Raw genomic sequence first — 27,784 nt, 5'->3', positions numbered from 1 at the left:
GAATATTTAAATTGATGATTCATGAATAATCGAAATTAGGATTCTAATGATCTATGAGTCTGAAATCGATTTGGATTAGACAATAGAAGGATATTACCTATACGAAATGTACGATCAGATATTAGGTTCGATGAAGTATTTCTTTATTGTGATTTAGAGGTTATGACACATTGCTAGATGTTTACTATAGTCGTTGAGTTTTCGATGCACTTTCAAATCATCCGAAAAAGAACTCATGACTACGCCACGATAAATCTAAAATACTACACCAATAAATCAAACTTTCAAAAGGGAGGATTAATTATCCAAGAATAATTAGCACCTTCCAAAGAATAATGAAAATCATATAAAATATTGTATAAAAATAACATTTTAAAAGTTAACATATTAGTGAGATGAAATTAAGGTGGTAAAATATATATTTGATATATATGTATAGTAAGACTTTAAATTATGAATTTGTTAAATAAAAAAGAATTTTGAAATTGCAAAATAGGTCATCATTATATAAAGTGCATTTTAGTTCGTATTGAACTAATATGAGCATTTCTACACTTTACTTTCTCACACAAAACAAACTAAAAACTTTCCCCTTTCTCTAAGATTTAGCTTGGAAGATATGCTCTTTTGGATGTTCCTCAAGTGAGGAGCTTAATATATCATTCTATATCCCTATAGGAACAAAGAAGTAAGTAAAAGTTTCATCATTCTCTCATATGTCTTAATTATATTTTGATTCTTGTTCTATCTACATGCATAATATTCTTTGTATCTTCTTCTTCAATTATTATTTTCAAAAAGCACCCATGAGGCACGATTTGCACTCAAGGAAAAATTGAGGACAACCGACAATTTGATGCACGAGCATAGAGTCTACCAATCCATGCCATCAAAACATCACTCACATGCCAATTATGTTCACTTGGAAACATATATAACAGATTGCACCCTGATTGCAGATTATCGCAATATGTCATTAGTGGGATTTAAAATCATGTTTTTATGCATGACATCCATTTTTTTTTTTGGTCACTTAAGCAGCCACTTTGAATTGCAAATAACATTCAACAAATTTCTTTTAGTGGCAAATACAAATATCAAGAAATATTTTATGAAGGTGATCCTCAAGGAATGGCATTATTGTTGTAATGTAATCACAGAAATAATAATTTGTGAAAAGTGGGAAGAGAGAGGAAAAGGAAAAGAAAGATTAGAGGATGATGAAGAATTACGTGTAAAAGACCCAGAAATTGTGAGAGAGGGCCCACATTGTACCCATAAAATAATAGGTTTTGTATTAAATATAGGGGCGCGTGCTCAAGGATTGCAGAATGATGACGGACGAGAATCAATTTCCATCCTCTGTTTCTTTCAGCCCTTTTTCCTTTCTTTTCCATTCTATTTCCAATACAATACATCAATTCCTTCTTCCAAGTGTTCATTTCTCATCTAAATAATATAATTTTATATATTCACATTCAAAACATCAATTAAATTTGTATTGGAATTAAGATTATATTATATAAATCATGTTATATCCAAAAACTTTAAATCAGCCATTTCCATTGGTAGGAAAAAAATAATTGAGATAATTAAGTAAAAATCTTGAGGAATTGAAAGATGAATCATAATTCCCGAGAATGTGCTTGGCTAGCTAGACAGATAGAGTATCAGCAAAGCAGTCAGTCAGGTCACCAACTTCTAAAGAACAAAATTCTCTCGTTTTTTAAAAAAAAAATTGATACATAGGAAATCATTAGCTTAAAGATATAGGGCAATAAAGATAAAGGAAGAAAGAAAGAGATTGCCTTACGTAATATTTCACTATTGGGGAGAGATGTCTATTTTGATAGGCCTTTCAACTTTATGTCCAGGTTGGTTTTGCCTTCACTGTACCCTCAAAGGAACCGTACTTTCCTTCTTCCAAATTCTAATATTGTTGTAATTTCACTTTTTAGTGGAAAACAAAATCACTTTTTAGTTCCTATGGATTGGATTGGATTGGATTGGATGATATGATGATAATTAAATCTTTCATTACAATTCTTTTTCTTAGTGGGTTTTTTTCAATAATTATATGTAAGATTTAGTAATTTTCAATAATAATAAACCATGATTTTAATGAATTTCCTCATTCATTTCATTTTGTTTGTTTGCTTGAATCAAATACTAAAAAGATTTCGTGCTTCACATTCTAAATTCTCAACTCTCTCTCTCTTCCTCTTTGAAACACATTGGTCATGCAATTGCAACTAGCCGTATAATTCCACTGATACCATCCCCTTTCTTATCCCTTATTTTGTCCCTTCTATTTTTATGAACTCCCCTCAGCCTCAGTCTCAGTCTCAGTCTCACTGTCAACTTCACTCTTCTCTCTCTCTCTCTCTCTCTCTCTCCCTCTGTCTCTACTGATATCCTGATCTCTTCATATCTTGCTTTTATAACTTGAGCAGCATTTCGTGCACATTCACCAACCAAACTGAAAACTAAACCCTTCTTCTCTCCATCTCTTTGTTTTCTTCTTGTTCCAAACATCGTATTATATCAATGGAACCCCACCAACTCCCACAACACCAACAAAACGACCAAGATCCCAACGTTAAAGGAACCTTCCTCTGCAGGCAAACCACTACTCGTTGGACTCCCACTACTGAACAAATTCGAATTCTCAAGGACCTTTATTACAATAATGGAATTCGCTCCCCCAATGCCGATCAGATTCAGAAGATCTCTGCCAGGTTGCGACAGTATGGTAAAATTGAAGGTAAAAACGTTTTCTATTGGTTTCAGAACTATAAGGCTCGAGAAAAGCAGAAAAAAAGATTCATCAACTCTGAAGATTCTTCCCTCAAGTTTCATAACATAACTTCTGGTACATATTTATATAAATACTTTTCCTTATACTACTTTTTCTTTGAGTATCCATTGATGCATGTTTTCTATTTACAGGTGAAATTGCTGCTTCATCCCCTTCGTCTTCCAATATGTTCACCGTGCAACATATTGGAAACTATGGAGCATATGGTGGATCTGTCACCACCACAGACAAGAGTACTTTTCGGGTATGAGTTGATGAAGATAACAAAAGTTTTGAACTTTAAGTTTGTTTATATATATCTATTCCAAGAAGTAATATGGGTGAACAAGACGAAGAACACTAACAATATGAATTAGCCACCATGTGGATACACTATCCAACTGAATGTTGTTACATGAAGACAAACAACCTTTTTTTCCCATTCAAATTCAAGCTATTTAAAATGGAAATCACAAAAAAAAAAACCAGATTAATTTTGAGTCTTGATGCTTTTTTTGTTAAACCAGGATTATGCTGCCGCTGTTGACCCTTATAATTCATCCTACATCTTCGAGGAGAAAAAATCAATGGAGAAAAGGGTAAAAGAAGAAGAAGAAGCTGGTCCAGGCATTGAAACTCTTCCTCTTTTCCCCATGCATGGTGAGGATAGCATGAAGGTCAATCCCAACAGTTACTACACCAACTGGTATGGCAGCTCCAGTGACTCCAACGCCACGTCCTGGACTTCTCTTGAGCTCAGCCTCAACTCCTACACCAAATGATAACTCCTTTAAGTTCCGTTTCTTAATATATGATTAAGTAGACTAATTATATATGCTTTTTAATATGCATGTATATAATCAGTACTAAGAATGATTTCATGAGTGTGAACATTTTTCTAAGTCAAGAGTTTAGAATATATCACGTCTCATCTTAATTATTAGATCTTAATGACGATTATATTTATATAAATATAACATATCTTTTCACCTTCTTCCAAGAATGGTTCATCCTGCTCATACGGTAAAGGATGTTGATTTTAATGTTGACATTAGAAAAAACATGATCTTCAAATTCTAACTTTGCTCAATAACTAGAAGATGTGAACAGTAAAGCAAGTAGCTGCAAGCAAACAGAAATGCAAGGATATGGTTTTCCGTCGCATTCATAGAATCAATTTAAGTATTATAATGAATTGAAGAAGTGAAAATGAAATGTATGTTAATTGATTAAATTGAAATGGGTGTATTTAAAGCCTAGAGCTGAGCTAGACCCTTCTCAAATAAAATGTACAAAAGTCTCCATCAAAAAGATCTTGGGGGATGCTTTACTGCAATTGGATTTGATAAAATTTCAAACTTGGTGGCACGGGGTGGCCTAATGTGGATATTGAGAGAGAAAGAAAGAGAGGTGGAAGGGAAATGCTTCCATTGATGGTTAATCGATTTTTGGAGATTTAGTTGATGATCTTGAAGGCTTTCGGACTGTTCAAGTACGTAATGTTCTTTGGGAGTAAATTAGATAAAAGTCGCAGAAAATTAAGTTGGTTTTTGGTTTCCATAAGGCCAAAGGACTATTTCCCACCCAAGGATTGTTGTTTTTCCAAGTATCCCCTTTTAATTTTGAAAATCTCAAATACCTACCCATGAACAGTTAAATTTAACGGAATTTTAAACTCTTAAAATTTTATCTTTTTTTCTCCTCTAAACTTTAAAAACTAAAAGTTTTCCCTCATCTTAAGTTTTAAAAAATGACAGTTTCCCGTTAGGATTTGATTTTCAGATCTCTGATGTCGTTGTCGATTGTTTGTCCTTCCCGAAGCTTCCTCTCCCTCCGATGATCTCTTTCCACCCATTTGAACGTCCAATAGGTGTCAAATGGGGCTTGGAAGATGACGGGAGACAAAGAGCTTCGTCCTCTTCGTGGAGGAAGACAAAGCTCTTCATCTTTCAGAAGAAGATTGACACCGAACAGACGTCCAAATGGGTGGAGAGACACCGTTGGAGGGAGAGGAAGCTTCAAGAGGGATAGATGGCCGGCAATGTTACCGAATTTAGCATCGGAGATCTGGAAACCAAACCCTAGGGGGAAACTGTCATTTTTTAAAATTTCAGTTAAGTAAAAACTTTTAGTTTTCAAAGTTTAGGGGAAAAAAAAAAGATTATATTTTAGTTTATTTTTAATATTATAGATAAAATAACGATTTTATTTTTATTATCATTAAATTTAATTATTTATAGATGGATATTTAAGATTGTCAAAATTAAAGGGGAGATACTTAACATACAGCAATCCTTGGGTGCGACATAGTCCTTTGGCCTTTCCATAATCATCAATCTGAATCTGAAACAACGGCTGTATGCGAGTGTCTTTCAACTTTTATAATTGGTGTTACCAAAGCGCATGTGTCTTGTCAGCGTGTACTCCGCACTGTACAACTACATGCAGCTTCTGTTTTCTATACATTCATCATTCTTCTTTCTTTCTTTCTTCATGTTCTTTTCTTTTCTTTTTTTATGTTTTTTTTTGGGTACGTCTAACTCTTGAAAGATCCTTTACATCGGTAATATTTTACACCCCTCACTCCCTTTACAACCAGTTGTTAGAGAATAAAATATGGGAACAAGGTTGAATTTAGAGTGGTAATGCGAGTATTCCTCTTGATGCCAGTATAAATGAAACTGTGAAGACCTCAAGATACAACTCAAAACCTCTCAACTACTCTTCTCTATGAGCACAACAATGGAAGACAGTTATCAAATCTTATTATAGTATTGAAATGGCTAATTGTATGTACTAATTATTTGGCCATGTGGCTTTCAATCTGGAGTGTATCTTGGGTAACAGTGGCTCAGTCTGATTTTCCCAAGTTCATGTTTGCGATGGTTTGAGTTTTGGTGCCTGTGGGACTTTTTATTTTTCCCTTTTATATAGATTGATTCCAAACTGATTTTTCGTACAAGTAGATCATGCATCTGTATATCGACGACAATAAATTCCAACCAAAATTATGTTACTTTAAAACAATCATAAAGGACCAAATACATATTATGTTAGGTCATTATTGACTTTTCACATTTGAGATACATGGAATATGCAATTAGACATGTTTGACGATTTTTCATCCATCTGAATGAAACCAGAAAGATACCTCTATTCAGTTTTATCAGTTTATAATTCAAAATATTTATAGTTACCCGTGGACGTGGGTGACCAAACAATACGGTTTGAGATGCCATGGTATCATCTTCCTCAATAGCAACGCCGTTTGAGACATTGGAATACCTGTACAACGAGTGATGTAAGTTTACAATGTGTCCACGATTGGATTCAAATTGAATTCATTTGAATTTAAAAATAACTTCAATTCAAATTCAAATTCGAGTTTGAGTTTGAAAAGTATTTGACTTGTCAAACTCATAAAAATTTGATACAAATTAGCTAAAATAATATTGTTTTGACTAAAAACACATCAAAACGACGTCGTTTTAGTCTTTTTTACTTGATATAGTATTAAGTTGAGCTCAAAACTTAGTTTGACTTGAACTTAAGTAAAACTTGAGCTTAAATTCTCTTAAGTGAACTAAACTTAAATAACTTTACAGTGAGCTTGACTTTTCTTAAATTGAGTCAAGTTTAAGCTCAATTTGACTTGCATCTAGCCTATTTGTGTCATTATTCAAAATATGCAGTGCATGTTGTTTGAATACTAGTTATAGAATATGTTTATTTGACACATCTATTATATTTTTACCATTTTAAACACATTTCGACATATATTTGGACCAAAAATATAAAAAACACATATTTTGTATGTTTACTGAATTAAATGCCCTTATTATATATTTTTATATTTTTAAACTTTTTTCTTTAACAATGAACAAAATAATATTGTTTTACATAAAATATATAAAACTTAATACAAATAGTGACGAGTTACGTTTTTTTTCTCTCAAAATAGAATAATCATATTTTTTTATTTTTTATTTCTATTTCTCATACTCAACTCATCATTTCATCGATCAATTTGTTGATAGCAAGAACTAACAATTCACACCAATGACCTTATTAAGATAAGATACTTACTACTTATTTATTTTAGGGAAATTATTAAAAATGGGCAAAAGTAAGGGGGCTTAAGGAAATTGCCCAAAAAATTTAGATTAAAGTGAAAAAGCCCAACATTTGTGAAATGTCTATACTACCCCTATATATAAACAAGCCAAAATTTCATATTTCCCACTGTAAAACGTCCATTTTACTGTGCAAATCCAAAGAAAAATAGACTTTTTTCCCACTATAAACCGTCGCCCACTGTTGTCCTATTGTGAAGCTGATTCCGTCGATTTCCTTGCTTTCCGACGAGCGAAAATGGTCAAAAAGGTTAGTGTATTTTTCGTAATCTTGTTTGAATCAAGTTATTGTTAATATCATTGAGATTTGAGTGAGATTTTGCGGTTTGAAATATTAGGATTTCGATTTTGTACAATGCTTAATATGTTTTGATTCTTGGTTGTTTTCGTTAAATTTGTTGAGGGGTTTTATGTTATAGTTTATGTAGATTCAATTTATGTTGAAATTGGAGGCTGAAATGAACGATTTTTGGTCAAAAAAAGCCTCCGAAGCCATCGGCAGCCGACAGTGGGAACAGTGTTTCCCATTGTAATGAAGAACATCCACTGTGACAGTGGTTAGGGGGGGTTTAGTGGCTTTTTAAAAACATGAGGGATTTGTTGGTATTATTAGTCCACTGTGGGTGTTTCTGAAATTTGCCATGTGTGACAGTGGGTTGGGGTGAAAATTTACTTTTTTGAAACTGCAGGGGCGGTAATAGATTCGAAAATTACTGAAGGGGTAAGGGATAAATATTGGACCTGTTTGTAATAAAAAATTTTTTAGGGGATAAATTGATATTTTTCACATCTAGGGTTTCTCGACGTGTAGTTTTCGAATTTTATATCTGTTTTTTTTTTGTTTTAAGATTTTTCAATATGTAGTTTTCGAATTTGAGATTAAGTTTTTCGTTTTTTATGCCTTCGGACACATTTTACAATATAATGACCTCGTATTTTTTAGATTTCTGAATTTAAATTTTAATTCTGTTTTTTTTAATTTCACCGTTTTACGATATATCGATTCGTATTTTTCAGATTTTCGAAGAATTTTTCGATTGTTGTCATTCTAGGATATTTCAACTTTTAGAATTTGAATTTTAGTTTCGTTTTTTCGAATTTCACCATTTTATGATATATTGATTCATATTTTTCAGATTTCCGAAGAATTTTTTGATTGTTGTCATTCTAGGGTATTTCAACTTTTAGAATTCGAATTTCAGTTCCGTTTTTTCGAATTTCACCGTTTTACGATATATCAACTCGTATTTTTCAGACTTTTGAAGAATTTTTCAATTGTTGCCATTCTAGGGTATTTCAACTTTTAGAATTCGAATTTAAGTTCCGTTTTTTCGAATTTAAGTTTCGTTTTTTCAAATTTCACCATTTTACGATATATGAACTCATGCCTAATAGTAACATCACTCAAATCACATATCTATATATAACCACAGATAAAGTATATCATACACATATGCACATACAATAAATATATATATCTAAACATAGAAAGAACGATAAATAAACAATGAGTCAATTAAATATACATCCGTGAGCTACTCGATACAATGAAAATACAACTGCGCCGCTAAACGTCGATGCATAGAGGTAGACGACTCTCGGGGAAAATCATAGCTCCGTGACAACGTCAAACACTCAAAAAATCGTAATAGATCTTTTTGGCTAATGACGTCATTAGATCGAGTCATTCACCTTGGGACATACCGATCTTTTTTGTGAAAAATGGATGGGTTGATGCACATATGCGTTAACTATAAGAAATTGAACAAGGTGACTATAAAGAATAAGTACCTGCAATTAAGGATAGATGTTTGTTTAACCAGCTTAAAGGTGCCTTGGTATTTTCTAAAATTAACTTAAGATTCAAGTATCATCAGGTATGGATAGTTGAGAGAGATATTTTGAAGACTGCATGCAAGATTAGGTATGGCTATTATGAGTTTGTGGTGATGTCTTTCGAATTAACTAATTCTCCGATAGTAATTATGGATATGATGAACAAAGAGTTCCAAGATTACCTCGATCGTTTCATCATGGTATCTATTGATAATATTTTGGTGTACTCTAAGATTTGGGAGGAACATGCTCAACATTTAAGGATTGTATTGTAGAGATTAAGGGACAAACATTTGTACACCAAATTCTCCAAATGTGAGTTTTGGTTGGACAATGCAACATTTCTTTGGCATATGGTTTTGGTTAATGGTATCTCACTGGATTTGAATAAGATTGAAGTTGTATTGGAGTAATAGAGGCCTATGACAACTAAATAGGTATATAATTTTCTAGAATTAACAGGTTATTATAGACGGTTTGTGAAAAGCATTATAAAATTGTCTGACTGTTAATTGAGCTGACTTAGAGTTAAGTTCCCTTCAGGTGGTTTGACTTTTATGAGGAGAATTTTTAAGAATTGAAGAGAAGATTAACATCAACTCATATTCCAACATTGCTGATTGAGGGTAAGGACTATGACATTTATATAAATGCTTCTCATCAGGGTTTGAGTTATTTTGACGTAGAAAGGTAAAGTAATTGCATATGTCTCTCGTCAATTTAAGGATTATGAGATCTAGTACCTTATGCATGACTTGGAGTTAGTGACAATGGTTTTTGCATTGAAAATCAGGTGACATTATCAATATGACATTAAGAGTAACGTCTACATAAATCATAAGAATCTGAAGTACTTCTTCATTTAGAAAGAACTTAATTTGAGATAGAATAGGTGGTTTGAGTTAGTCAATGACTACGATTGTGAGATTATATACCACCTAAATAAAGCTAACGTTGCATATGATATATGATTATGTGATTGAATATTATTTTATATTTAATTCTAAATTATTTAATCACTTAATGATATATATCAAATATTATTAATTTATATATTTAAAATAAATACGCATAGTTTTATTATACTTTTAATCACATTGGTAGGTAAGACCTCTTATAAGTATTTTGCACAATAAGACCTCTTATATATATATATATATATATATAAACTTTTGGTATTGTTGTTTTCAGACATACATACCTAAGACATTTTTTTTAATTTTTTTTCAATATAATGTTTTTAAACAAAATATGTGAGATTTGTTTTCATTTTCTATTCAAATCCATCTTTTTCAATATTTTCCAATAAAAAAAGTAAATATAAAATAACAAACCTAAGGTGGATGAAAGTCATTTTTGCACCTTGATGTTAGTCCACTAGTCATCATCAAGGACAAATTTAGTTTTTACTAAGAGATAATCACCCCTTTTTAAAAAGTGATAGTGGATTAAATCAGCTTTAATTAAGTCTGTTGGACCTATAGGTTAAATTAGATTTAAGATTTACATAATAATGAGTTTTATGAGTTAGGTCTATTAAATCTGTTGGGTTTATATATCGAATAGGGTATAAGTCTTGTAGGTTAGACTGGCCCGTAAAAAATATAAAAACCATAATTGAGCTTTACATATATAGGACGAAATTCTATAATAAGGTCAAATCCAACAATAATTGACTTATCTGTTAATTTTAATAAAACAATTTTTATATTATAATTATTAATTAATTAATTTCTTTTTAGACCCATTTGACCCTTTTATCCTTGCCCATTTGACACCTATGCCCTTTTTCAATTGAAGAGCTGAGGAGGTAAATGTAATTTAACCCATTTTGAAATCCAAAGATGAAGACAATGACGTGGAACGAACAAGGCGATCCCCCTGAGTCAAACCCTTTTCACTCATCTAGTGAGTATTACCACTGGAAAATCATAAACGACCAGAACGAACCAACTAGTCTCTCATCCATTTTGATCTTCCAGAATGATTCACTCCGCCATCACCAAGGGCCTCACCCTCTCCTCCTCCACTGCCAAATCCTCTATTTTATCATCAATTTCTTCCTTCCTAAACCGAAACATTCATCAACTCAACAATGCCTCCGATCACGTGACTGATCACCTCACGAATCACTCGTCGTCAGCTTCCTATCACGTGAGTTCAGGCGGTTACATGCGTGGCGCCGTCTTTTGGGAGCCAAACAAGCCCCTAACGATAGAAGAATTCCACCTACCTCGCCCCAAAGCCGGTGAAATTCTCGTCAAAACCAAAGGTAACTTTTCATTTCTCATCGAAATTAATTACGAATTTGTGTTTAATTGACTTTAATTAATGCGATTATCTTGTGTTAATTTCTGAAGCTTGTGGAGTGTGCCATTCGGATCTTCATGTTATGAAAGGTGAAATTCCCTTCTCTAGTCCTTGTGTTGTGGGGCATGAAATAACTGGGGAAGTTGTTGAACATGGGCCCCTCACTGACTCCAAAACCACTCAAAGGTTTTCAACTTTGTTCTACAGCAAGCGGATCGATTTTTTTTCTAATCTTGTTTCTGGTTTTTGAAAATGTTTAATTTTTATGTTTTTGTCTTCAGATTGCCAATTGGATCTCGTGTTGTTGGATCGTTCATTATGCCTTGTGGCAACTGCGTCTACTGTTCTAAGGTGTTGTTAATTTATGAATTTGGATGGTCTGGATGGTGAGAATATGAGAGAAAACTATAACAGAAAAAGATCACTAAGACAGTTAGAGAGAAAATGAATTCTGATTTATTTTATGGATTTGTAGTAATTCTGTTTGTGTGACTTGGCTGACTAAGCGGCTGACGTGTGGTTCTTTTTGTTAATCATAACATCTTCGTTGATGAAGACTATGTAGTGAACCTGCTGGTTTGTTTGTTGTATCACAGGGCCATGATGATTTATGTGAAGATTTTTTTGCTTACAACAGGGCAAAAGGAACTCTCTATGATGGTGAAACTCGGCTTTTCCTGAAAAATGGTGGTAAATATTCTGTGCTGTAATTTTCTGCTTGTTTCTTATAATTTATATATTGATTCAACTGTTTACTAAAAGAAACTTGAAGCAGATTCTACTTAAGACGCCAGTAAGTAAGTTGGCTCCAAAAAACATATGATCATCTAGCTATTTTATTTAACTTAAGTAAATACTCTAATAGTCTAATAGCATAATTATTTCTACTTATATCCCATTTTAACCTTCTTTTTTTTTTTGGCTCTTAAAAAACTTCCTTTTGCAGCAAGCACCTACTTTATTGGAAATTTGAAGCAACACAGAATTTAGAATGATATCTGTCATGGGGTTATTTTCATCTTCAGGAAACAAATTATCTTAAATTTTTTTTTTCTATTCAAAATGTCAAACGTTTCTATAAATAATTCCTTGATGATAAAATCTTCTAAAATCCAGTTAAATCAACATTTAAAAAGAAGTGGTAAAAATATTATTTACTATTCTAAACTCAAAATTTGATGCTTACAATTCTGTAGTCTAATATACTGAGTTACTTTATAGACTCCAAATGGTCCTATTGCTTCATACCTTTTTCTTTTTCTTACCTGTTATTCTAAACTCATACAAATTTAATAATTTCTTTATATATGCAGTAAATGTTGAAAAATTTAGTAGTTTCTTTATATATGCAGTATATATTGGTTAACAATTAATTTGCGAGATGTGTCTAATCAAATGTATGATTTTGGATATGAAATATTGGAAGAAGCTTCAATACAAAATTGTTACCCTAAAGAAGTTTATTGAGGAAAATCTAAGACGTCTAATGATATCCACCTTGCGATCAAAAGTTTCAGTTAACTTCTCCATTCCCTCAACCTCAGTCATGAACCATCTTTCTTTCAGTTGAATATATTGTGGAACTTGACATTGCATGACAACACTAGTGCGAAAAATAAAAGATTTCTTCTTCTAGAAAGTACACCATCTCTTGGCCATCTGAATTTTGCAAGCATCTTAGTATTTTTTCACAAGATAAATGATAGTAGGGATACAGATCTCCCTTTCTCATAGTTTGGAGCAATTTAGAAGGTCAAATGGACAGATATGTTGCATTAGCTGCTTGCTCTGTAAAGTGCATGTGTGCGCATCTGTGTACATATGTGCCTGGCCCTACATATCATCTTCCATTCAATGTCCCCCAAAGCATCTTAGGTGGTTTTGCCATTCCCAAGTTAAGAAAAAGAAGCGTTAATACTGAAAGAGTTGTTTGCATACCTCCACAACATGTTGCCCACTTGTTAGAAATATGTCCCTTTGTATTTGTGTAATTCCTACACCCGGTTTACATGGTGTTCTCAGAATTATCATCATTATTTTGAATTTTTGTTAGTGTTTCTTATCATGACAATCTTTTTACAACCAAGGCATTCTGCTTAAATAATTTGCTATGGTTTATACCTACATTGGGAGGCTTACTGTATAAATATTGGTTTAGATAACACAGAAGAGCTGCTAACATTAGACTAGGACTAGTATGGGTTTTCTCTTACACTCCCTTCAAATTAAGTAATAATTCTCTTACTGGCACTGTAATTAATTTATGTGTACTTCTGTGCATTTCCTTTGTCATGAATCTCTATTTCTACAATATGATACTATGATGAAAGTTTCTTATTCAACATTGAAAAGTTGAATAGGGTCTAGGCATTTGGTGAGAATCCACCTTGCAAGTTTTGGGAAATATAGAGAGTGGGTAGAGAAACAAGAAGAAAGTGAATAGTTTTTGAGCCTCGTAAAAACTTTCCTTAAAGTAATATTTGTGCCCCATTTGCAATTTTGGGACAATGCAAAATCACTTCCAAGATACAACAAAGTTCTAGAAATCTATAGTCTGCAATGATTATTCACTTGACCAAATTTATATAGGAAATGAAAACACACCTTTTGTGATTAGACACTAGGAATAATTGCATTTGTTAATAAGAGATACCTGTGCAATTGCATTGGTTTGTGAATAATCACAACTATATACTTATGAATGAACATAACAACTTTTTAAAATAATTTTTAAATTCTATTGAATTATTGAAATAATTGTTTAACCATTGAAATTTAATTGATTATGTCACAAAATACGCCAAAATATTAAAGGTATGATACTTAATATTTTCTTATGAACATCAAAAAAATCTGTAGAATGCATGGAATGCCTGTTCCAAGAATGGAATATGTTACAGACCTGGGACTGCAGAATGCCTCCACTCAGAACTAGCTCCAGTCCAGCAACATTTCAATCTCCTGAAGGCTTCCTTGCACACAATCCAACCAACTTCCAATTGATTGAGTCAACTAGCTTAAGGATTGTAATAATTAATAATAATAACAATGATAATGATATTGAGTAATGCAATGTACTGTCACTAGCAAAACAATGCAGATCAGCTGTATTATATTTACTTCTGGATACAATATATATATATATACATATTTTATGGTTTCCAATTACATCTGCTATGTCATTGCCTGAACAATAGCACAATAGCTTAGCAATACATTCCAACCTTAACGAAAGATGATACAAAAACACATTCCATCAATAGATTCCCAAAATCCATCAGTCAACTATCCAGAACCTATCCAGCATTAGAGAGGCTGGAACTCTCCCTTTTTCCTAATTCCTGCTTTTTTTCTTCTCTCCTCCTCTTCTCTTAACTCCAGGTCTATAACCTGCTCTCCCTTCTCTCCAGCTTTTTCCTTCCACTCATGTGCTGCCACCTCAGCATCCTTTAACTTGTTTAAAGACTGTTGTCTGATTATTGTCTGTGCTCTCAACTGCTTTGAATCTATTGCAACTGCCCTGTCTGATTGGCTGATCTGCTTTTTTTTTTAATTGCCGCCCACTGCTTTTCTTCCTCTCTCCTTTTTTACCTTTCTCCTTACATATATTCTTGCCTAATATTACCCTGTCCATCAAAAGGTACCTTGCCCTCAAGGTGCAATCGAGGGAAAAGATATTTAAGGTTGTCATAAAGTTCCCAAGAATGTTCACAATTTGGTAATCCTTCCCATTTAGTTAATAACTCAAGATCACCATGAGCAGAATATCTATGTTCCAGGATCTTTTTAGGGTACACGTCCAACTCCATTTCTTCATTCAAACCCTCAAGCAAAGGCTTTTAGCAAGGACATGTGGAAAACAAGGTGTATTTTAGCTGTCGTATGTAGGAGTAATCGGTAGGCCACTTGACCAATTCTTTCCAAGAGCTCATATGGCCCGTAGAATTGGGGACTAAGCTTTTCATTCGGGCGGGAGACTAACGAACATAAACAATAAGGTTGTAGCTTCAAGAATACTTTATTTCCAACTTGAAATTTTGCTTCCCGCCTGTGTTTATCTGCTGCTTTTTTCATCCTTTCTTGTGCTTTACATAAATTCTACTTCAACTCATCTAAGATGAGATTCCTTTCTTTGATCATTTGACTCACCTCCTGAATCTTCGAATCCTCTTCGATCCACTTGAGAAGGGGAGGTGGTTCTCTGCCATACACAACCTTAAAAGGCGACATTCTTGCTGTGTTATGATAAGATGTGTTATACCAATATTCGGCCCAAGCAAATCATTTAGGCCAATTTCGAGGCTGCCTAGAACAAAAACACTGAAGATATGTTTCCAAGGTCTGATTGACTACCTCAGTTTGACCATCCATTTGAGGATGGTAGGCTGAACTTTACTTCAAGGAGGTCCCCGCTACTTTAAAACTCCATCCAAAAATGACTCATAAAAATTCGATCACGATCTATGATAATGGTGCAAGGGAAACCATGTAGATGTACTATTTCCCAAATGAATATCTCAGCCATGTCTTTTGCTGTCCGAGCATGACGAATTGCTATAAAATGCCTACTCTTAGACAGCGTATCCAGCACCATTAATACCGCATCTAATCCTTTAACCTTTGGCAAGCCTGTGATGAAATCCATCGTAAGATCCTTCAAATCTGGGATGGAATAGGTAGAGGTTGTAACACACCAGCGGGTGAAGTTGTTGCATACTTTATTCCTTGACAGACATCACATTCGGCTACAAACTGTTTGATGTCTCGTTTCATTCCTTCCCAATAGAGAATGGAGGCTACTTGTTTATAGGTTCTGAAATAGCTAGAAGGCCCATCAAAAGAGTAGTGAAATTCAATTAAAATTTGGGGAATATACCTAGAATTTCTGGACAGAACCAATCTCCCTTAGTATAGCAATTTTCCTCCTCTCAGGCTATATCCACGACGCGAATCAGGGTTGTATAGTAAATCTTGAATGAGCATCTGTAGTTTTGTATCACCTTCTACCTTTTTCTGTAGAAATTGAGTATTCCCCCATGAATTGCGGATTATGGGATAGAGCATCGACGACCTTATTTTTGCACTCCGGATGATATACGATCATGAAATCGTACCCCATCAGTTTCACTAACCACTTTTGTTGCTCAAACCCAACTACTCTTTGTTCCATGAGGAATTTTAGACTCTTTTGCTCCGTTCGAAACTTGCAATGGCATCCTAGACAGTAGTAGTGCCATTTATAGAAAGCGAACACTATTGCCATTAACTCCTTTTCGTAAACTGATTTGCTCCTATTTCGCAACGAAAGAGCTTTGCTCAGAAAAGACATGGGTCTACTATTTTGTATTAGGACTGCTCCTAATCCTACACTAGAGGCATCTGTTTCCACTTCAAACTCCTTCGAGAAGTCTGGCATTGCTAATATGAGAATGGTAATCATGGCTATCTTTAAGGTATCGAAAGCTTCTTGTGCTTTAGAATCCCAATGAAAAGTGTTTTTCTTTAATAAATTGGTAAAGGTAATTGTTATTTTTCCGTAGTCCTTTACGAAGCGTCGATAGTAACCAGTAAAGCCTAAAAACCCCCTTAAATCCCTCAAGTCTCTTGGAATTGGCCACTGTTGCATGACTTCAATTTTTTTAGGGTCTTCTGCCACTCCCTCTTTAGGAACTACGTGTCCCAAATACTCAATTTTTGTTTCTCCAAGGGAACATTTCTTCATATTTATCACTTGCTGATGGTCTCTTAACAAATTTAAAACCAATCTTAGGTGGTATACATGGTCTCTCAATCCTCTACCATAAATTAGAATGTCATCAAAAAACATGAGAACAAACTTCCATGAATACGGTCAAAAGATTTCGTTCTTTAAGTTTTGGAAGAATGTCGAGGCATTCATTAGTTTGAAAAGCATGACTAAGAATTCGTACTGCCTTTCATGTGTCCTAAAGGCCGTTTTCTCCACATCTTCTTCTCACACCTGAATCTGATGATACTCGGACTTGAGATCCAATTTATTAAAGGCCATTGCTCCTGCCAATTCATTTAGCAATTCATCAATTGCAGGGATAGAAAATTTATCAGGAATGGTTACATGGTTAAGAGCTCGATAATCTATACAAAATCTTCACCCTCCATCGTTTTTCCAAACCAAAATAATGGGGCTTGAAAAAGGACTCGTGCTGGGTCGAATTATTCTGGTCGACAACATTTCTTGAACGATTTTTTTGATTTCATTCTTTTGAAAATACGGTCAATGGTATGGCCGTAGGTTGGGAGGCAAAGCTCCCTCTTGCAACCTAATAGTGTGGTCTTGACTTCGGCTCGGGGGAAGTTCACAAAGCTCTCAAAATAGAGTTTCAAATTCCTGGAGTAACTCTTGGATGCTAGGATCCTGATGTGTTTCATCATTGGTAATAGCAGTTGAATCCATATTCAGTTCAATCAAATAAACCTCTTCTCCTTTGCAAGTCGTTTTGAGCAATGTCTTGAGTGTAGCTTCTAGCCTCGCCAACGATAAGTCCTCTCATAATTCTATTTTTTTTTTCCCCTCCCATAGAAATTTTATTGACTGTGTCTTCCAATTATTTTTGGTTTCTCCCAATTGGTTCAACCAATCAATCCCCAATATAGCATTAACACCTCCCAATTGAAATGGAAAAAAGTCTTGTTGAATGGTGAGTCCCTGAAGAGTGAGAATTACCCCTTTACATTTTCCAACTCTGTGTATTCTCTAGTTTTCACTTAACACCACAACATAATTTACAACTTGCTTCGGAATCCTCAATTCATCAACTAACTGGTCAGAGAGAAAATTATGAGTGGTTTCGCTGTCCACCAATACCACTACCGTCCTCCCTATGACTTCCCCTTTAAGTTTTATGGTTTGCGATGAGTCTAAACCGACGATGGAGTAAGAGTTCAAATTTACTTTCATTTCCCTGGCTTCTATTGAAACTTCCTCATCCCTTATATCTTCTGTTTCCTCTGTCTCTACCTTTTTGATAATCATTACTCTGAGCTGTCTAAATTGACAACAGTGCTCGGAGAGAACTTCTTATCACAGTTAAAATAAAACCCTTTTTCAACTTTCCTTTGATATTTTTTGTCGAATAGTCGTCGAAAGTTGCTGTCTCTTCTGAAAGTCAGTGATGATGCACTCAAATTGTCGATGTCTCTGGGAAGTGAAAGAGTTGTGCTTTGGGAATTAGGGTGAGTGGATTTCGTAGGAACTTGGGGACAAATTTCGTTTAAGTTGTGGGTTGGTAGTTGGTTGTTGGGCTGGTTTGGTTTTGGGTTGGATTAAGTGGGCTAGGGTTGGTTGGGTTAGAAAAATGGTAATTGGGCTGGTTTCATGCTGGGTTGGGTGGGATAGAGGTTGGGTTGGTGGTGGAAATATGTCGGGTGGGCTTGACTTCCATGGGCTTTCGAGTAGGCCTTGCTAGGTCGGTGACGTACTTTTCATCTATCAACCAATTCTTTCTCTCCACTTGACATGCCCTGGTCATCGTCTCCATCGAGGAATGTGCGTGGAAGAGCTTGACCTCCATGCGAACCTCTTTCACCAATCCGTTCAGAAATATAGCTTGAAAAGTCTCTTGCTATAACCCGTCCATTGCTGCTGACAACAACTCAAACCTACTGCGGAATTCCTGTACTGAACTCGTTTGTCGTATGGTGAATAGCTTCTCTTGAGTCATTCATTCGTCTGGGGGTGGAAACTTCACCAACACCTCCATCTTAAATTCCTCCCAACCAAAGAAAGGCAGATGCTTCTCCGTCCATTGCAACCAATGTAAAGCATCACCTTCCATTCCAATTCCCGTTGTCATTAACTTTTCTCTCTCGGTTAGGCGGTTCACGGTGAAATATCTTTCTATTTTGGATACCCAATCAAGTGCTTCATCTCTATTAAATAGAGGAAGCTCAAGTCGTCGATATTGCAGGTCCCTCTGATTTCTTCCATTCATGTCACCTTCAACTCATCGGTCCTCCACTGTGCCTTCTTCTTCGACTATTTCCTTAGTGCGGCCAAGGTGTTGTTCCAATGGTTCTCTCAGGGGTGGGAGGTCAGATGGTGATGCCTCTTGACCCACTGGAGTTTTACCCTTATTGCCTCCTTCTCTTGCCAATGTCGTTTCCTTCAACTCCTTCAGAAACTCCTTAATTGTCTCCATATGAGACTCCATCTTCTCCATTCGAGAATCCATATTCCTCATGTTGGAGCCCATCTCGTCCACTCTCCCTTTCACCCCCGTTACTTCTCTTTCCAGCCCTTCCACCTTGGACTCCATCCTAGTCATGCTCTGATACCAGTTGTTACAGACCTAGGACTGCACACAATCCAGCCAACTTCCAATTGATTGAGTCAACTAGCTTAAAGATTGTAATAATTAATAATAATAACAATGATAATGATATTGAGCAATGCAATGTACTGTCACTAGCAAAACAATGCAGATCTGCTGTATTATATTTACTTCTGGATACAAAATATATATATATATATATATATATATATATATATATATATGTATTTTATGGTTTCCAGTTACATCTGCTATGTCATTGCCTGAACAATAGCATAGCAATACATTCCAACCTTAACGAAAGATGATACAAAAACACATTCCATCAATAGATTCCCAAAATGCATCAGTCAACTATCCAGAACCTATCCAGCATTAGAGAGGCTGGAACTCTCCCTTTTTCCTAATTCCTGCTTTTTTTCTTCTCTCCTCCTCTTCTCTTAACTCCAGGTCTATAAACTGCTCTCCCTTCTCTCCAGCTTTTTCCTTCCACTCATGTGCTGCCACCTCAGCATCCTTTAACTTGTTTAAAGACTGTTGTCTGATTATAGTCTCTGCTCTCAACTGCTTTGAATCTGTTGCAACTGCCCTGTTTGATTGGCTGATCCGCTTTTATTTTGAATTGCCGCCCACTGCTTTTCTTCCTCTCTCCTTCTTTACCTTTCTCCTTACATATATTCTTGCCCTAACAGAATACCTATCTATAAGCCTGCAGAATTCATGGAATACCCTTTCCATATGCCTGTAGAGTTTATGAAATGGCCATTCCATGTATGGAGTGCCCAAACCATATGGAAAAACGCAAGAACAAACTTGTTTCATAAAATTCGTTCCAGAATATCTCAAATCTTTCTGCTTCGGAATGACCTGTTCCAGAATTAGAACGCCTGTTCTGAAGCTTAATCAATGAATCCCATTCATGGATCACCCATTCCATAGAAGGGATGCCCATTCTAACATTAATTGTGCTCATTCCATGAACAGGAACACCCATTCCTAATCCAATTATTAAGTGTCAAATCTTAAGCATTCTTTCAATATATCTTATGCCTTTTGTTCCAATTTCAATGTGGGATTTGACTTGTATTAACATTACAAGCTACCATTAAATCCAACAGCAAGTAGGAATCATTTTGATCATGTTTGAGACTATGTGCTTTTGACAAATTGACTGTAAATGTTCCCTGATATATAGGTCTATGGTTGATTGTTATGTGGTCCATAATTGTTGCCACACAATACTTCTTCCTCAGTTGAAGCCTCTCTTGTTCGTTATATAATCTTCATAATAACTTTGACAGTGATTATTAATCCGTCTCTTCTTTTTCAGTAAGTTGCATCCTTATTATTCTGGAATGTCTACTTTGTGTTTGAATTACTAAAAATTATGCTTCATCCTGTAGGAAAACCAGTATTCATGTATAGTATGGGAGGCATAGCTGAATACTGTGTTGTGCCAGCACATGCATTAACTGTTTTGCCGGACACATTACCATACACGGAATCTGCAATTTTGGGATGTGCTGTGTTCACAGCTTATGGTGCTATGGCTCATGCAGCTGAGGTTCATCCTGGTGATTCTGTGGCTGTGATCGGAATTGGCGGTGTTGGGTCCAGGTAAAGAATAATATTTTTTGTTATGACACAAACTTAGTTATCTCTTATCTATTTGTCATTTTTTTCTAATGTTTGGTGATAGCTACATGACGTTGGATGATGTGAAAATAAACATTTACTTTTTCCAAATTAAATGATTTTGAAGTTAATTACGCTGTTTTGTTAAATCTAAATATATCTCATGGAGTAAGTCTATCCTAAATTAAGCAACATTCAGAATTTTTAGAGACAAAATGTTGGTCATGACTTACCGAAGTTTGTTATCATATTACCCCAGATTTTCTAGGCACTAAATAGAATTTACAATTAACAAGTCCTCCACGATCACATCCACCTCCATTCTTCATTTTCTTATATGTTTTTCAAGTTTTGAATTCCTAGAAAGTAACAAGACAGTTCACTGTTAAATTGCCCTTTGGATTTCTCCAAAAAAAAAAAAAAATTATATAATCCTTCTTTCCACTAGACCTATTTACCTTTTCAGTTTAAGTTGAAACATTTTACCTATAAGAACTAGTGTAAAACTAGGTGATTCTATCCACAAAAAAAAAAAAAATCTGGAGCATGAGGTGACTGACTGTTAAGTTGATATAAACCGTGTGGGAAACAAATGCTTTCAATGGACTTTGATGAGATGCAGAAGGTGTTCTATAGTCTTTAAAGCTTTTTTGGTTTATGCATCATCTTAAAGCGAGTTTAGGCCAAAAGTATCATCACTAAGTGGTGGTTCTTGCGATACTTGTGAAAGCCCCGGATGAAGTAAGAGCATGTTCATGATTCCCAAGGAAAGATTTGTCTTGGTGCAGTATTATGATAATATTTCATTTTCTATCAAGTATAAATTGTGATTTTATAAAGTTTTAGCAAGGTTAATTTCTTGAAAAGCAGTTATAAGACTAGACTGATAATATTTTATTTTGTGGCTTTGAAAAACTGGCCAATTTGACTCTCACAATGCATGGGAGGTAGCAATGTTAATTTCTTGAAAAGCAATTATAAGACTAGACTGATGTTTTGTCATTCATTTTAAAAAATGTTGAATGGGTTTAACTTTACTAACCTTTTTCAAGTTTGGTCTTATACTGAATGGTTTATAGGGTTCAATCATCTCGTTATGATGTTAGAAAAACATTTAAATCAGGTACATCACCACCATTGACAGCCACCCCACCATCATATCCACTACCATCACAGCCACCCATAGTATGGTGTTTTACCTTTGTCAAAATATTATCTGCCGCCAATTCTGCCACCACTTTTTCTATCACATCGTAATTTGTTATTAATTTTTTAATAAGTAAAAATATAGACAGCAATAATTTTGTAAAGAAAATTTTATCAAGATCTTGGTTTTTATATGTTTTTATTTATGTAAAGTCAAATATAATTGACACTTGGACATGTGAGGAGAAAAGAAAAACAAATGCCAAATATGAGATTTGTACATTTAGGTCTATTTATAATCTAGATAAAATTAAAACACAGATACTATCTTGCTGGTTTCCTTGGAAACTTTAATGAGGACCTCAACTTTTTAGAAAGTTCTATATTTTTTATAATGAACTTAGTAGCTCTTCCTGGAGTTGCATGCATAAGTTTTTTGAAAGTGAATACCAGAGGAAAGGGAAGTATAAGATGTTTTATGACTATTGGGCTACATGGCATTTCACTTAAAGTTATAGGCAGGCAAAAATTGTTATTTATAAAATTGGAAATTTAACTTTAATATACAGCTGGACTACTTGACATAAGGCATTTATACAAAACTCATGAAAGATTTAAAATATTTGAGTTTTTAGACAGCTGATGATAGTTTTTATATCTTGATTTAGAATTTGGGAATAACTTTGGGTGATGTAAGCTCCATTTCAGTAGGGCCAACTCCAACATAATCATGACTAGATCATATGCTCCAGTTGTTTGCAGATAGCTAGAGCATTCGGGGCCTCTGATATAATTGCTGTGGATATTCATGATGAAAAACTGCAGAAGGCTAAGACTTTTGGTGCCACTCACACTGTGAATGCTATTCAAGAAGATGCCATTGAAAAAATTAGAGTATGTGCTTAATACATTTCTTTAGGTTTTTATAAGATGTGGAACTTCAACTTCAAATAAATAATTTAATCTTGTCTATTGAACTGCAACTCTCCATGGACTATCTGCTATCTAATATCTTTTCTCTTAAATAAACTCATTTCATTTTCTTTTTCTAACTTTAGTGTTTATAAAAATGAAATTATTCATGATGCTATACTTTTGTTCACTTGCATAAATTAGATTTTGCCTTTTTTTTGTCAATTTTGTTTACCAGAGAGGGTAGGCATAACCATTGATTTCTTTCACTGTTTTCGGACTTCAGTCATGTCATTCTGGTCCAACAATTCTTTTGCCTGTTTTCTTTGGTTGTATTTGTTTTCTCTCTCTCTTTAGCTTCTTTTTTTGCCTTTCATTTTTTCATTCTATTAGTTTTTCTTTACTTTTTCTTTTCAATGTTTTATTTTCTGACTGTCTTCACTTTTGCATTTTTAATAATGTAATCTCTTAGATGATGATGATTTTGAGTTTGAATACTATTATTGAAATGTTCCTATAAGTTAAAGTTTTTGGTTTTCATCTTGATGGTTAGAGCCTATGTAATAGCAGGCTATTATGTTTAATCTTGATATGCTTCTTATTTTATTAACTATTTCATAATATGTAGCAGTTAGATTGTATTTTGATTTACATAGTAAGTGATTAATCTTTTTTTGGATTTACGTAATTATCCTTTGCATAAATTTGGCTATTTGCAAGTGCAGGTTTGCAGGTTTTGAGTTGTAACTTCTGTCTCTTTATTATAATGTTAAACCCTTGGCATTAATGATTGTTCAGCATAACATATGTTTTTCCTCTCTATGTTCCTTAAATCATCTTCTCGATATGGTACGGTAAGAAAAAGACAAAAAAGAAAGTTAAAAAGAATGAAAAAACCCGAAGCTTGTTCTTTTGGTGAATTTGTTTATGTATGATAATGGAATATTGGACTTCTACAAAAATACAAATATTAATAATGCTTGGAAAGTATTAGAATCTAAGTGGAAGTTCTCCGTGGTAGATTGATATGTTCCTTTTCAAGTTAATCTTCGAAGAACCAAAAATGTATAGAAAATAATTGTAAATTTTTGGACGCTTGTAAGATTTGACTTAATGACACAAAACTCCAATGAGTTCTAAAAATCATTAAAGATTTCATTGAGCTTTGAAACTTCATTAAAAGTATCTCCTATTAGTTTTGGCTAAAATGCTTCAGGTTATGTGGTTTTCTCTGCCTTTAGGGTGTTTGAACTCAATGGAGAGAGAAAAATTTGAAGATTCTCCAGAAGATTAATCTTTTAGTGATAGAGCGTGTCAAAACCATCTAGGGGTACTTGATACAATAATGTGAATTATTTGGAGAGCTGTTCAATATAGAAATTGTAAAACAGCGCATAGTGTTTTTTTATTATGTGTAATAATTTTCTTTTTTAGAATTTCTTAGGTTAAAACAAGTTTTCTTTGTTTCTGATGAAAATTCTTACCTTTATATATCTGCTCATCTGATGTGTCAAAAGTCCTGGCAAATTATGCTCTTTTGGTTATGCCAAAAGAAAAAAGATAGAAAGAAAAGAATCCTATTTCTATATGAATCGTTTAGTGGATCATATTTTGAATGTTAAAAAATTCATTGTCTTGACATGTTTGTTTCAACTTCAGGAATAAACTGCTAAATTGATTTTTGGTATAGGGCCCATTTTTATACTGAACCTCTAGATAAGTATTTATTCAAACATTCTTAAGGTTATGATCAGCTTCATAATTAGATTCTCTCGTTTTTGGTAGAAAATAACTGGGGGACTGGGTGTAGATGTTGCTGTGGAAGCCTTGGGAAAGCCTCAGACATTTTTGCAGTGTACTCAGAGTGTCAAAGATGGAGGAAAAGCTGTAATGATTGGACTTACACAATCAGGTGCTGTTGGGGAGATAGATATTAATCGTCTTGTTCGTAGAAAGGTATGTATTTTATGGTGTGTATAGTCATTAATAATTGTGTAGTTTCAGTAAATCAATTTGGTAGAAAACTTCGTGTTTATAACACTATTGATTTCTTTCATATGCACATTCTATCATTGCTGACTCATCATTGTTAAAATTTCAGTAGTGGGGCATAAATCTATTGCTATGATGTAAAGGTAATTTGGTAAGCATTTTATTTGTACTTTGAAAAACACATCACACAGTTTATAAAAAGTACAAACCTAAGTAGTATTCTTCACATCTCAAATAAAATTTGATGATTGTAATTCTTTTTCAACTGATCTATATTTTTGGCTAATCAAAATTAACTCAAACTGATCCCTGGTTTCAAGTTTTAAATTGGGTTTTGTACTTGCTGATAGCATTCAATAATAACTACAGCAATATTATTGTAGTCCTTGAAAACACTTGCCTCGATCTTTTAATACCCAATATCTATTGACATCTCCTAGATATTCACCTGTTTGTTGGAGTATTCAATACATAGTTTTGTACATATTGAGAAACAAATCTGCTTTCGAAGAAACAGTCAAGAAACCATGGTCCTTTGAAAAATTTACATCCTCACAGTTTCATAGTTTTTAGAGCTGGCACCTATGCTGTGACTCCATCCTTAATATCTTTATAATCTAAGCCACTTGTAAATTGCATAGGTTCTAACTCATCATAACTTCTCTTAGATAGTCTATCTGTTATTAGCTTCTTAAAACTAACCAGAAACTAACTTAATTGATTTCTGTGTCACAACTGGGTCAACATTTTGTACATTTTCTTTTAAAATACTAACTTTTGTCCTACACTTTTTTTTCATACATTCACTTGTTTCTAAGAATCTCCTTTAGGGTTTCTAACTGGCAATATATTCCATTTTAAGTACATGCTGACCTTATAGACTCCTCTGGTAGTTGGGGAGACCATACAAAATTGGATGAGGCTACTCTACCCATCAACGACATTCTAATACTTTCACCTTAGTGGTGACAAGATGCCTAGTCGTCTCAACTAGCTTTGCTCAGAGGCTGCACCCTTCACTTCTTTAACTAGGTCTTTCTGTTTTTTGTAGCATTGAGTTTTATAGAGGTTGATGAATACAGTCAATCTCTTATTTTTATATTATGCTTTTTGAGACCAGATTATTTTCTATGGTAGCTACAGTTATAACAATTGTAACATGAAAGAACATAAATGAAGTAGTATAATGTCTTGGGACAAAAGACATTATTTGGAAGGCAAAATCATGGATGGAAATGCTTTTGCTGTAGCAGAATTGTCATGTCTTCCTCTTCCTTTTCGACTTTTTATGCCCCTCTTGCTTTGTTCTTAGAAGCTTGTGTTTTATCGTTCTAGATCAATATTTGATTCTGACATATATGCAATGATCCATTGGAGCAGATAAAGGTGATTGGGTCGTATGGGGGCAGGGCTAGACAAGACCTTCCCAAGTTGGTTAAACTGGCTGAAACAGGCATTTTCAATCTGAAAAATGCCGTTTCAAGAAAATACAAATTTGAGGAGGTGGGTGCAGCCTTTGAAGATCTCAACAACGGAAGAATTATCAGTCGTGGTGTTGTGGAGATAATGTAGTTTGTTTTTGTTCAAAGCAGAAGGTATGTGTTGGAATAGGTGTGGGATTCATGCTTTGTTTGTTATTTCATAACAGAAGAAGAGTATTTAAGATGTGCCTCATGAGCATTCACCTCCAATGTGCAGCGTTTGTGATTAGATAACAAACATCTTTTTTCTTTGTAAAAGAATTTGTTTCTCATCATTTAATTTTATCCAAATTTGCAACTGACAATTGAAGGAAGCCTTATAGCTAGAGTGGGATACGAACTGAGCTGAACCCGAATAGGGGTTGGCTTGTTTTCAAAAGACCAAGCCTTAGGCTCGGCTTGTGCTTGCCAAGCTTGGTGGAACATGATTTCAGGTTCGGTTTGTTTTGTAATTTAAGAGTTCGTAATCGGCTCGTACTTAGCTTGGGTTATGTGTATTGGTTGAATTTTGTTGGGGTTTGCATGGCTCAGCTTGACTTTGCTTTGGGCTTGCCTTTCAGGCTTGTGACAAAACTAGAGTCTCTCTTCTCAGTATCATCAACAAATAGGAACTATTAATTCTGGTGTCAACAACACTAGTACGGAACTCATAGAGATTAGAGATCAGAATGCAAATGGTGGATTTTGTCATTGTACATAGAATCAAGTTACAAGATTATCTTTCAAGTCATGTAAAATTCAGCTCAAACAGGCCTTGATTTTACACATTTAACTTATATATTCAATAACAAAGCAGTGTATTGGTGAGGCATTTTAGCAGTATTTTCAATAACAATGCAGATTATTGGTGAGACATTTTATCAAGTAATAACAAAGCAGTTTATTGGTGAGGCATTTAACTTGTATTTTCAATGACAAGCATATTAAACATCCAAGAGGAAAAAAAAAAGAAACCAAAAACTGATCAGTCACTACTGAATGATGGCTCTAAGTATTGCAAGCCAATTTTTTTTTTTTTTTTTTACTTTTATTCACTTATCCTACTCTTTGAACAAAAAGCATAACCAGGTTGCTCCAAAATTTAATAGAAACTTCCAACAAATTTTTGATCTTTCAGAGAAATCCCCTGAAATTCACCAAAGAACTGCTCTAATTTTCTCATAAATCTTCCCAGAAATGCTCCCCACACCCATTTCATTCGTATAACTATTAAATATTATCAAAATGACAACC

General features: G+C 34.2%; 2 protein-coding genes across 2 annotated transcripts; both read left to right on the top strand.

The window, feature by feature from the left end:
* The first annotated feature begins 2,368 nt into the window (after positions 1–2,368).
* On the top strand, positions 2,369–3,716 carry LOC123195083 (protein WUSCHEL). Its single transcript, XM_044608679.1, has 3 exons — positions 2,369–2,872; positions 2,950–3,062; positions 3,325–3,716. The coding sequence occupies exons 1-3, from the start codon at positions 2,548–2,550 to the stop codon at positions 3,577–3,579; spliced, it is 693 nt and encodes a 230-aa protein (XP_044464614.1). The 5' UTR covers positions 2,369–2,547; the 3' UTR covers positions 3,580–3,716.
* Positions 3,717–10,647: 6,931 nt separating this feature from the next.
* LOC123221330 (alcohol dehydrogenase) lies at positions 10,648–26,856 on the top strand. Its single transcript, XM_044644161.1, has 8 exons — positions 10,648–11,038; positions 11,127–11,262; positions 11,358–11,427; positions 11,673–11,766; positions 20,789–21,002; positions 22,919–23,060; positions 24,864–25,034; positions 26,451–26,856. The coding sequence occupies exons 1-8, from the start codon at positions 10,750–10,752 to the stop codon at positions 26,640–26,642; spliced, it is 1,308 nt and encodes a 435-aa protein (XP_044500096.1). The 5' UTR covers positions 10,648–10,749; the 3' UTR covers positions 26,643–26,856.
* Positions 26,857–27,784: the final 928 nt, after the last annotated feature.

The sequence above is a fragment of the Mangifera indica genome, chromosome 1, assembly GCF_011075055.1.
Source record: "Mangifera indica cultivar Alphonso chromosome 1, CATAS_Mindica_2.1, whole genome shotgun sequence".
Lineage (NCBI taxonomy): Eukaryota > Viridiplantae > Streptophyta > Magnoliopsida > Sapindales > Anacardiaceae > Mangifera > Mangifera indica.
The sequence above is the reverse complement of the archived record's forward strand: the minus strand, read 5'-3'. Positions and strand labels throughout refer to the sequence as shown.

Bases quoted from the DNA above. Each gene is read 5' to 3' on its own strand.
- LOC123195083 (XM_044608679.1), top strand. From the start codon at position 2,548: ATGGAACCCCACCAACTCCCACAACACCAACAAAACGACCAAGATCCC. The intron at 2,873-2,949 runs GTACATATTTAT...TTCTATTTACAG, and splicing joins GTTTCATAACATAACTTCTG to GTGAAATTGCTGCTTCATCC. The intron at 3,063-3,324 runs GTATGAGTTGAT...TTGTTAAACCAG, and splicing joins CAGACAAGAGTACTTTTCGG to GATTATGCTGCCGCTGTTGA.
- LOC123221330 (XM_044644161.1), top strand. From the start codon at position 10,750: ATGATTCACTCCGCCATCACCAAGGGCCTCACCCTCTCCTCCTCCACT. The intron at 11,039-11,126 runs GTAACTTTTCAT...TAATTTCTGAAG, and splicing joins AATTCTCGTCAAAACCAAAG to CTTGTGGAGTGTGCCATTCG. The intron at 11,263-11,357 runs GTTTTCAACTTT...TTTTGTCTTCAG, and splicing joins GACTCCAAAACCACTCAAAG to ATTGCCAATTGGATCTCGTG.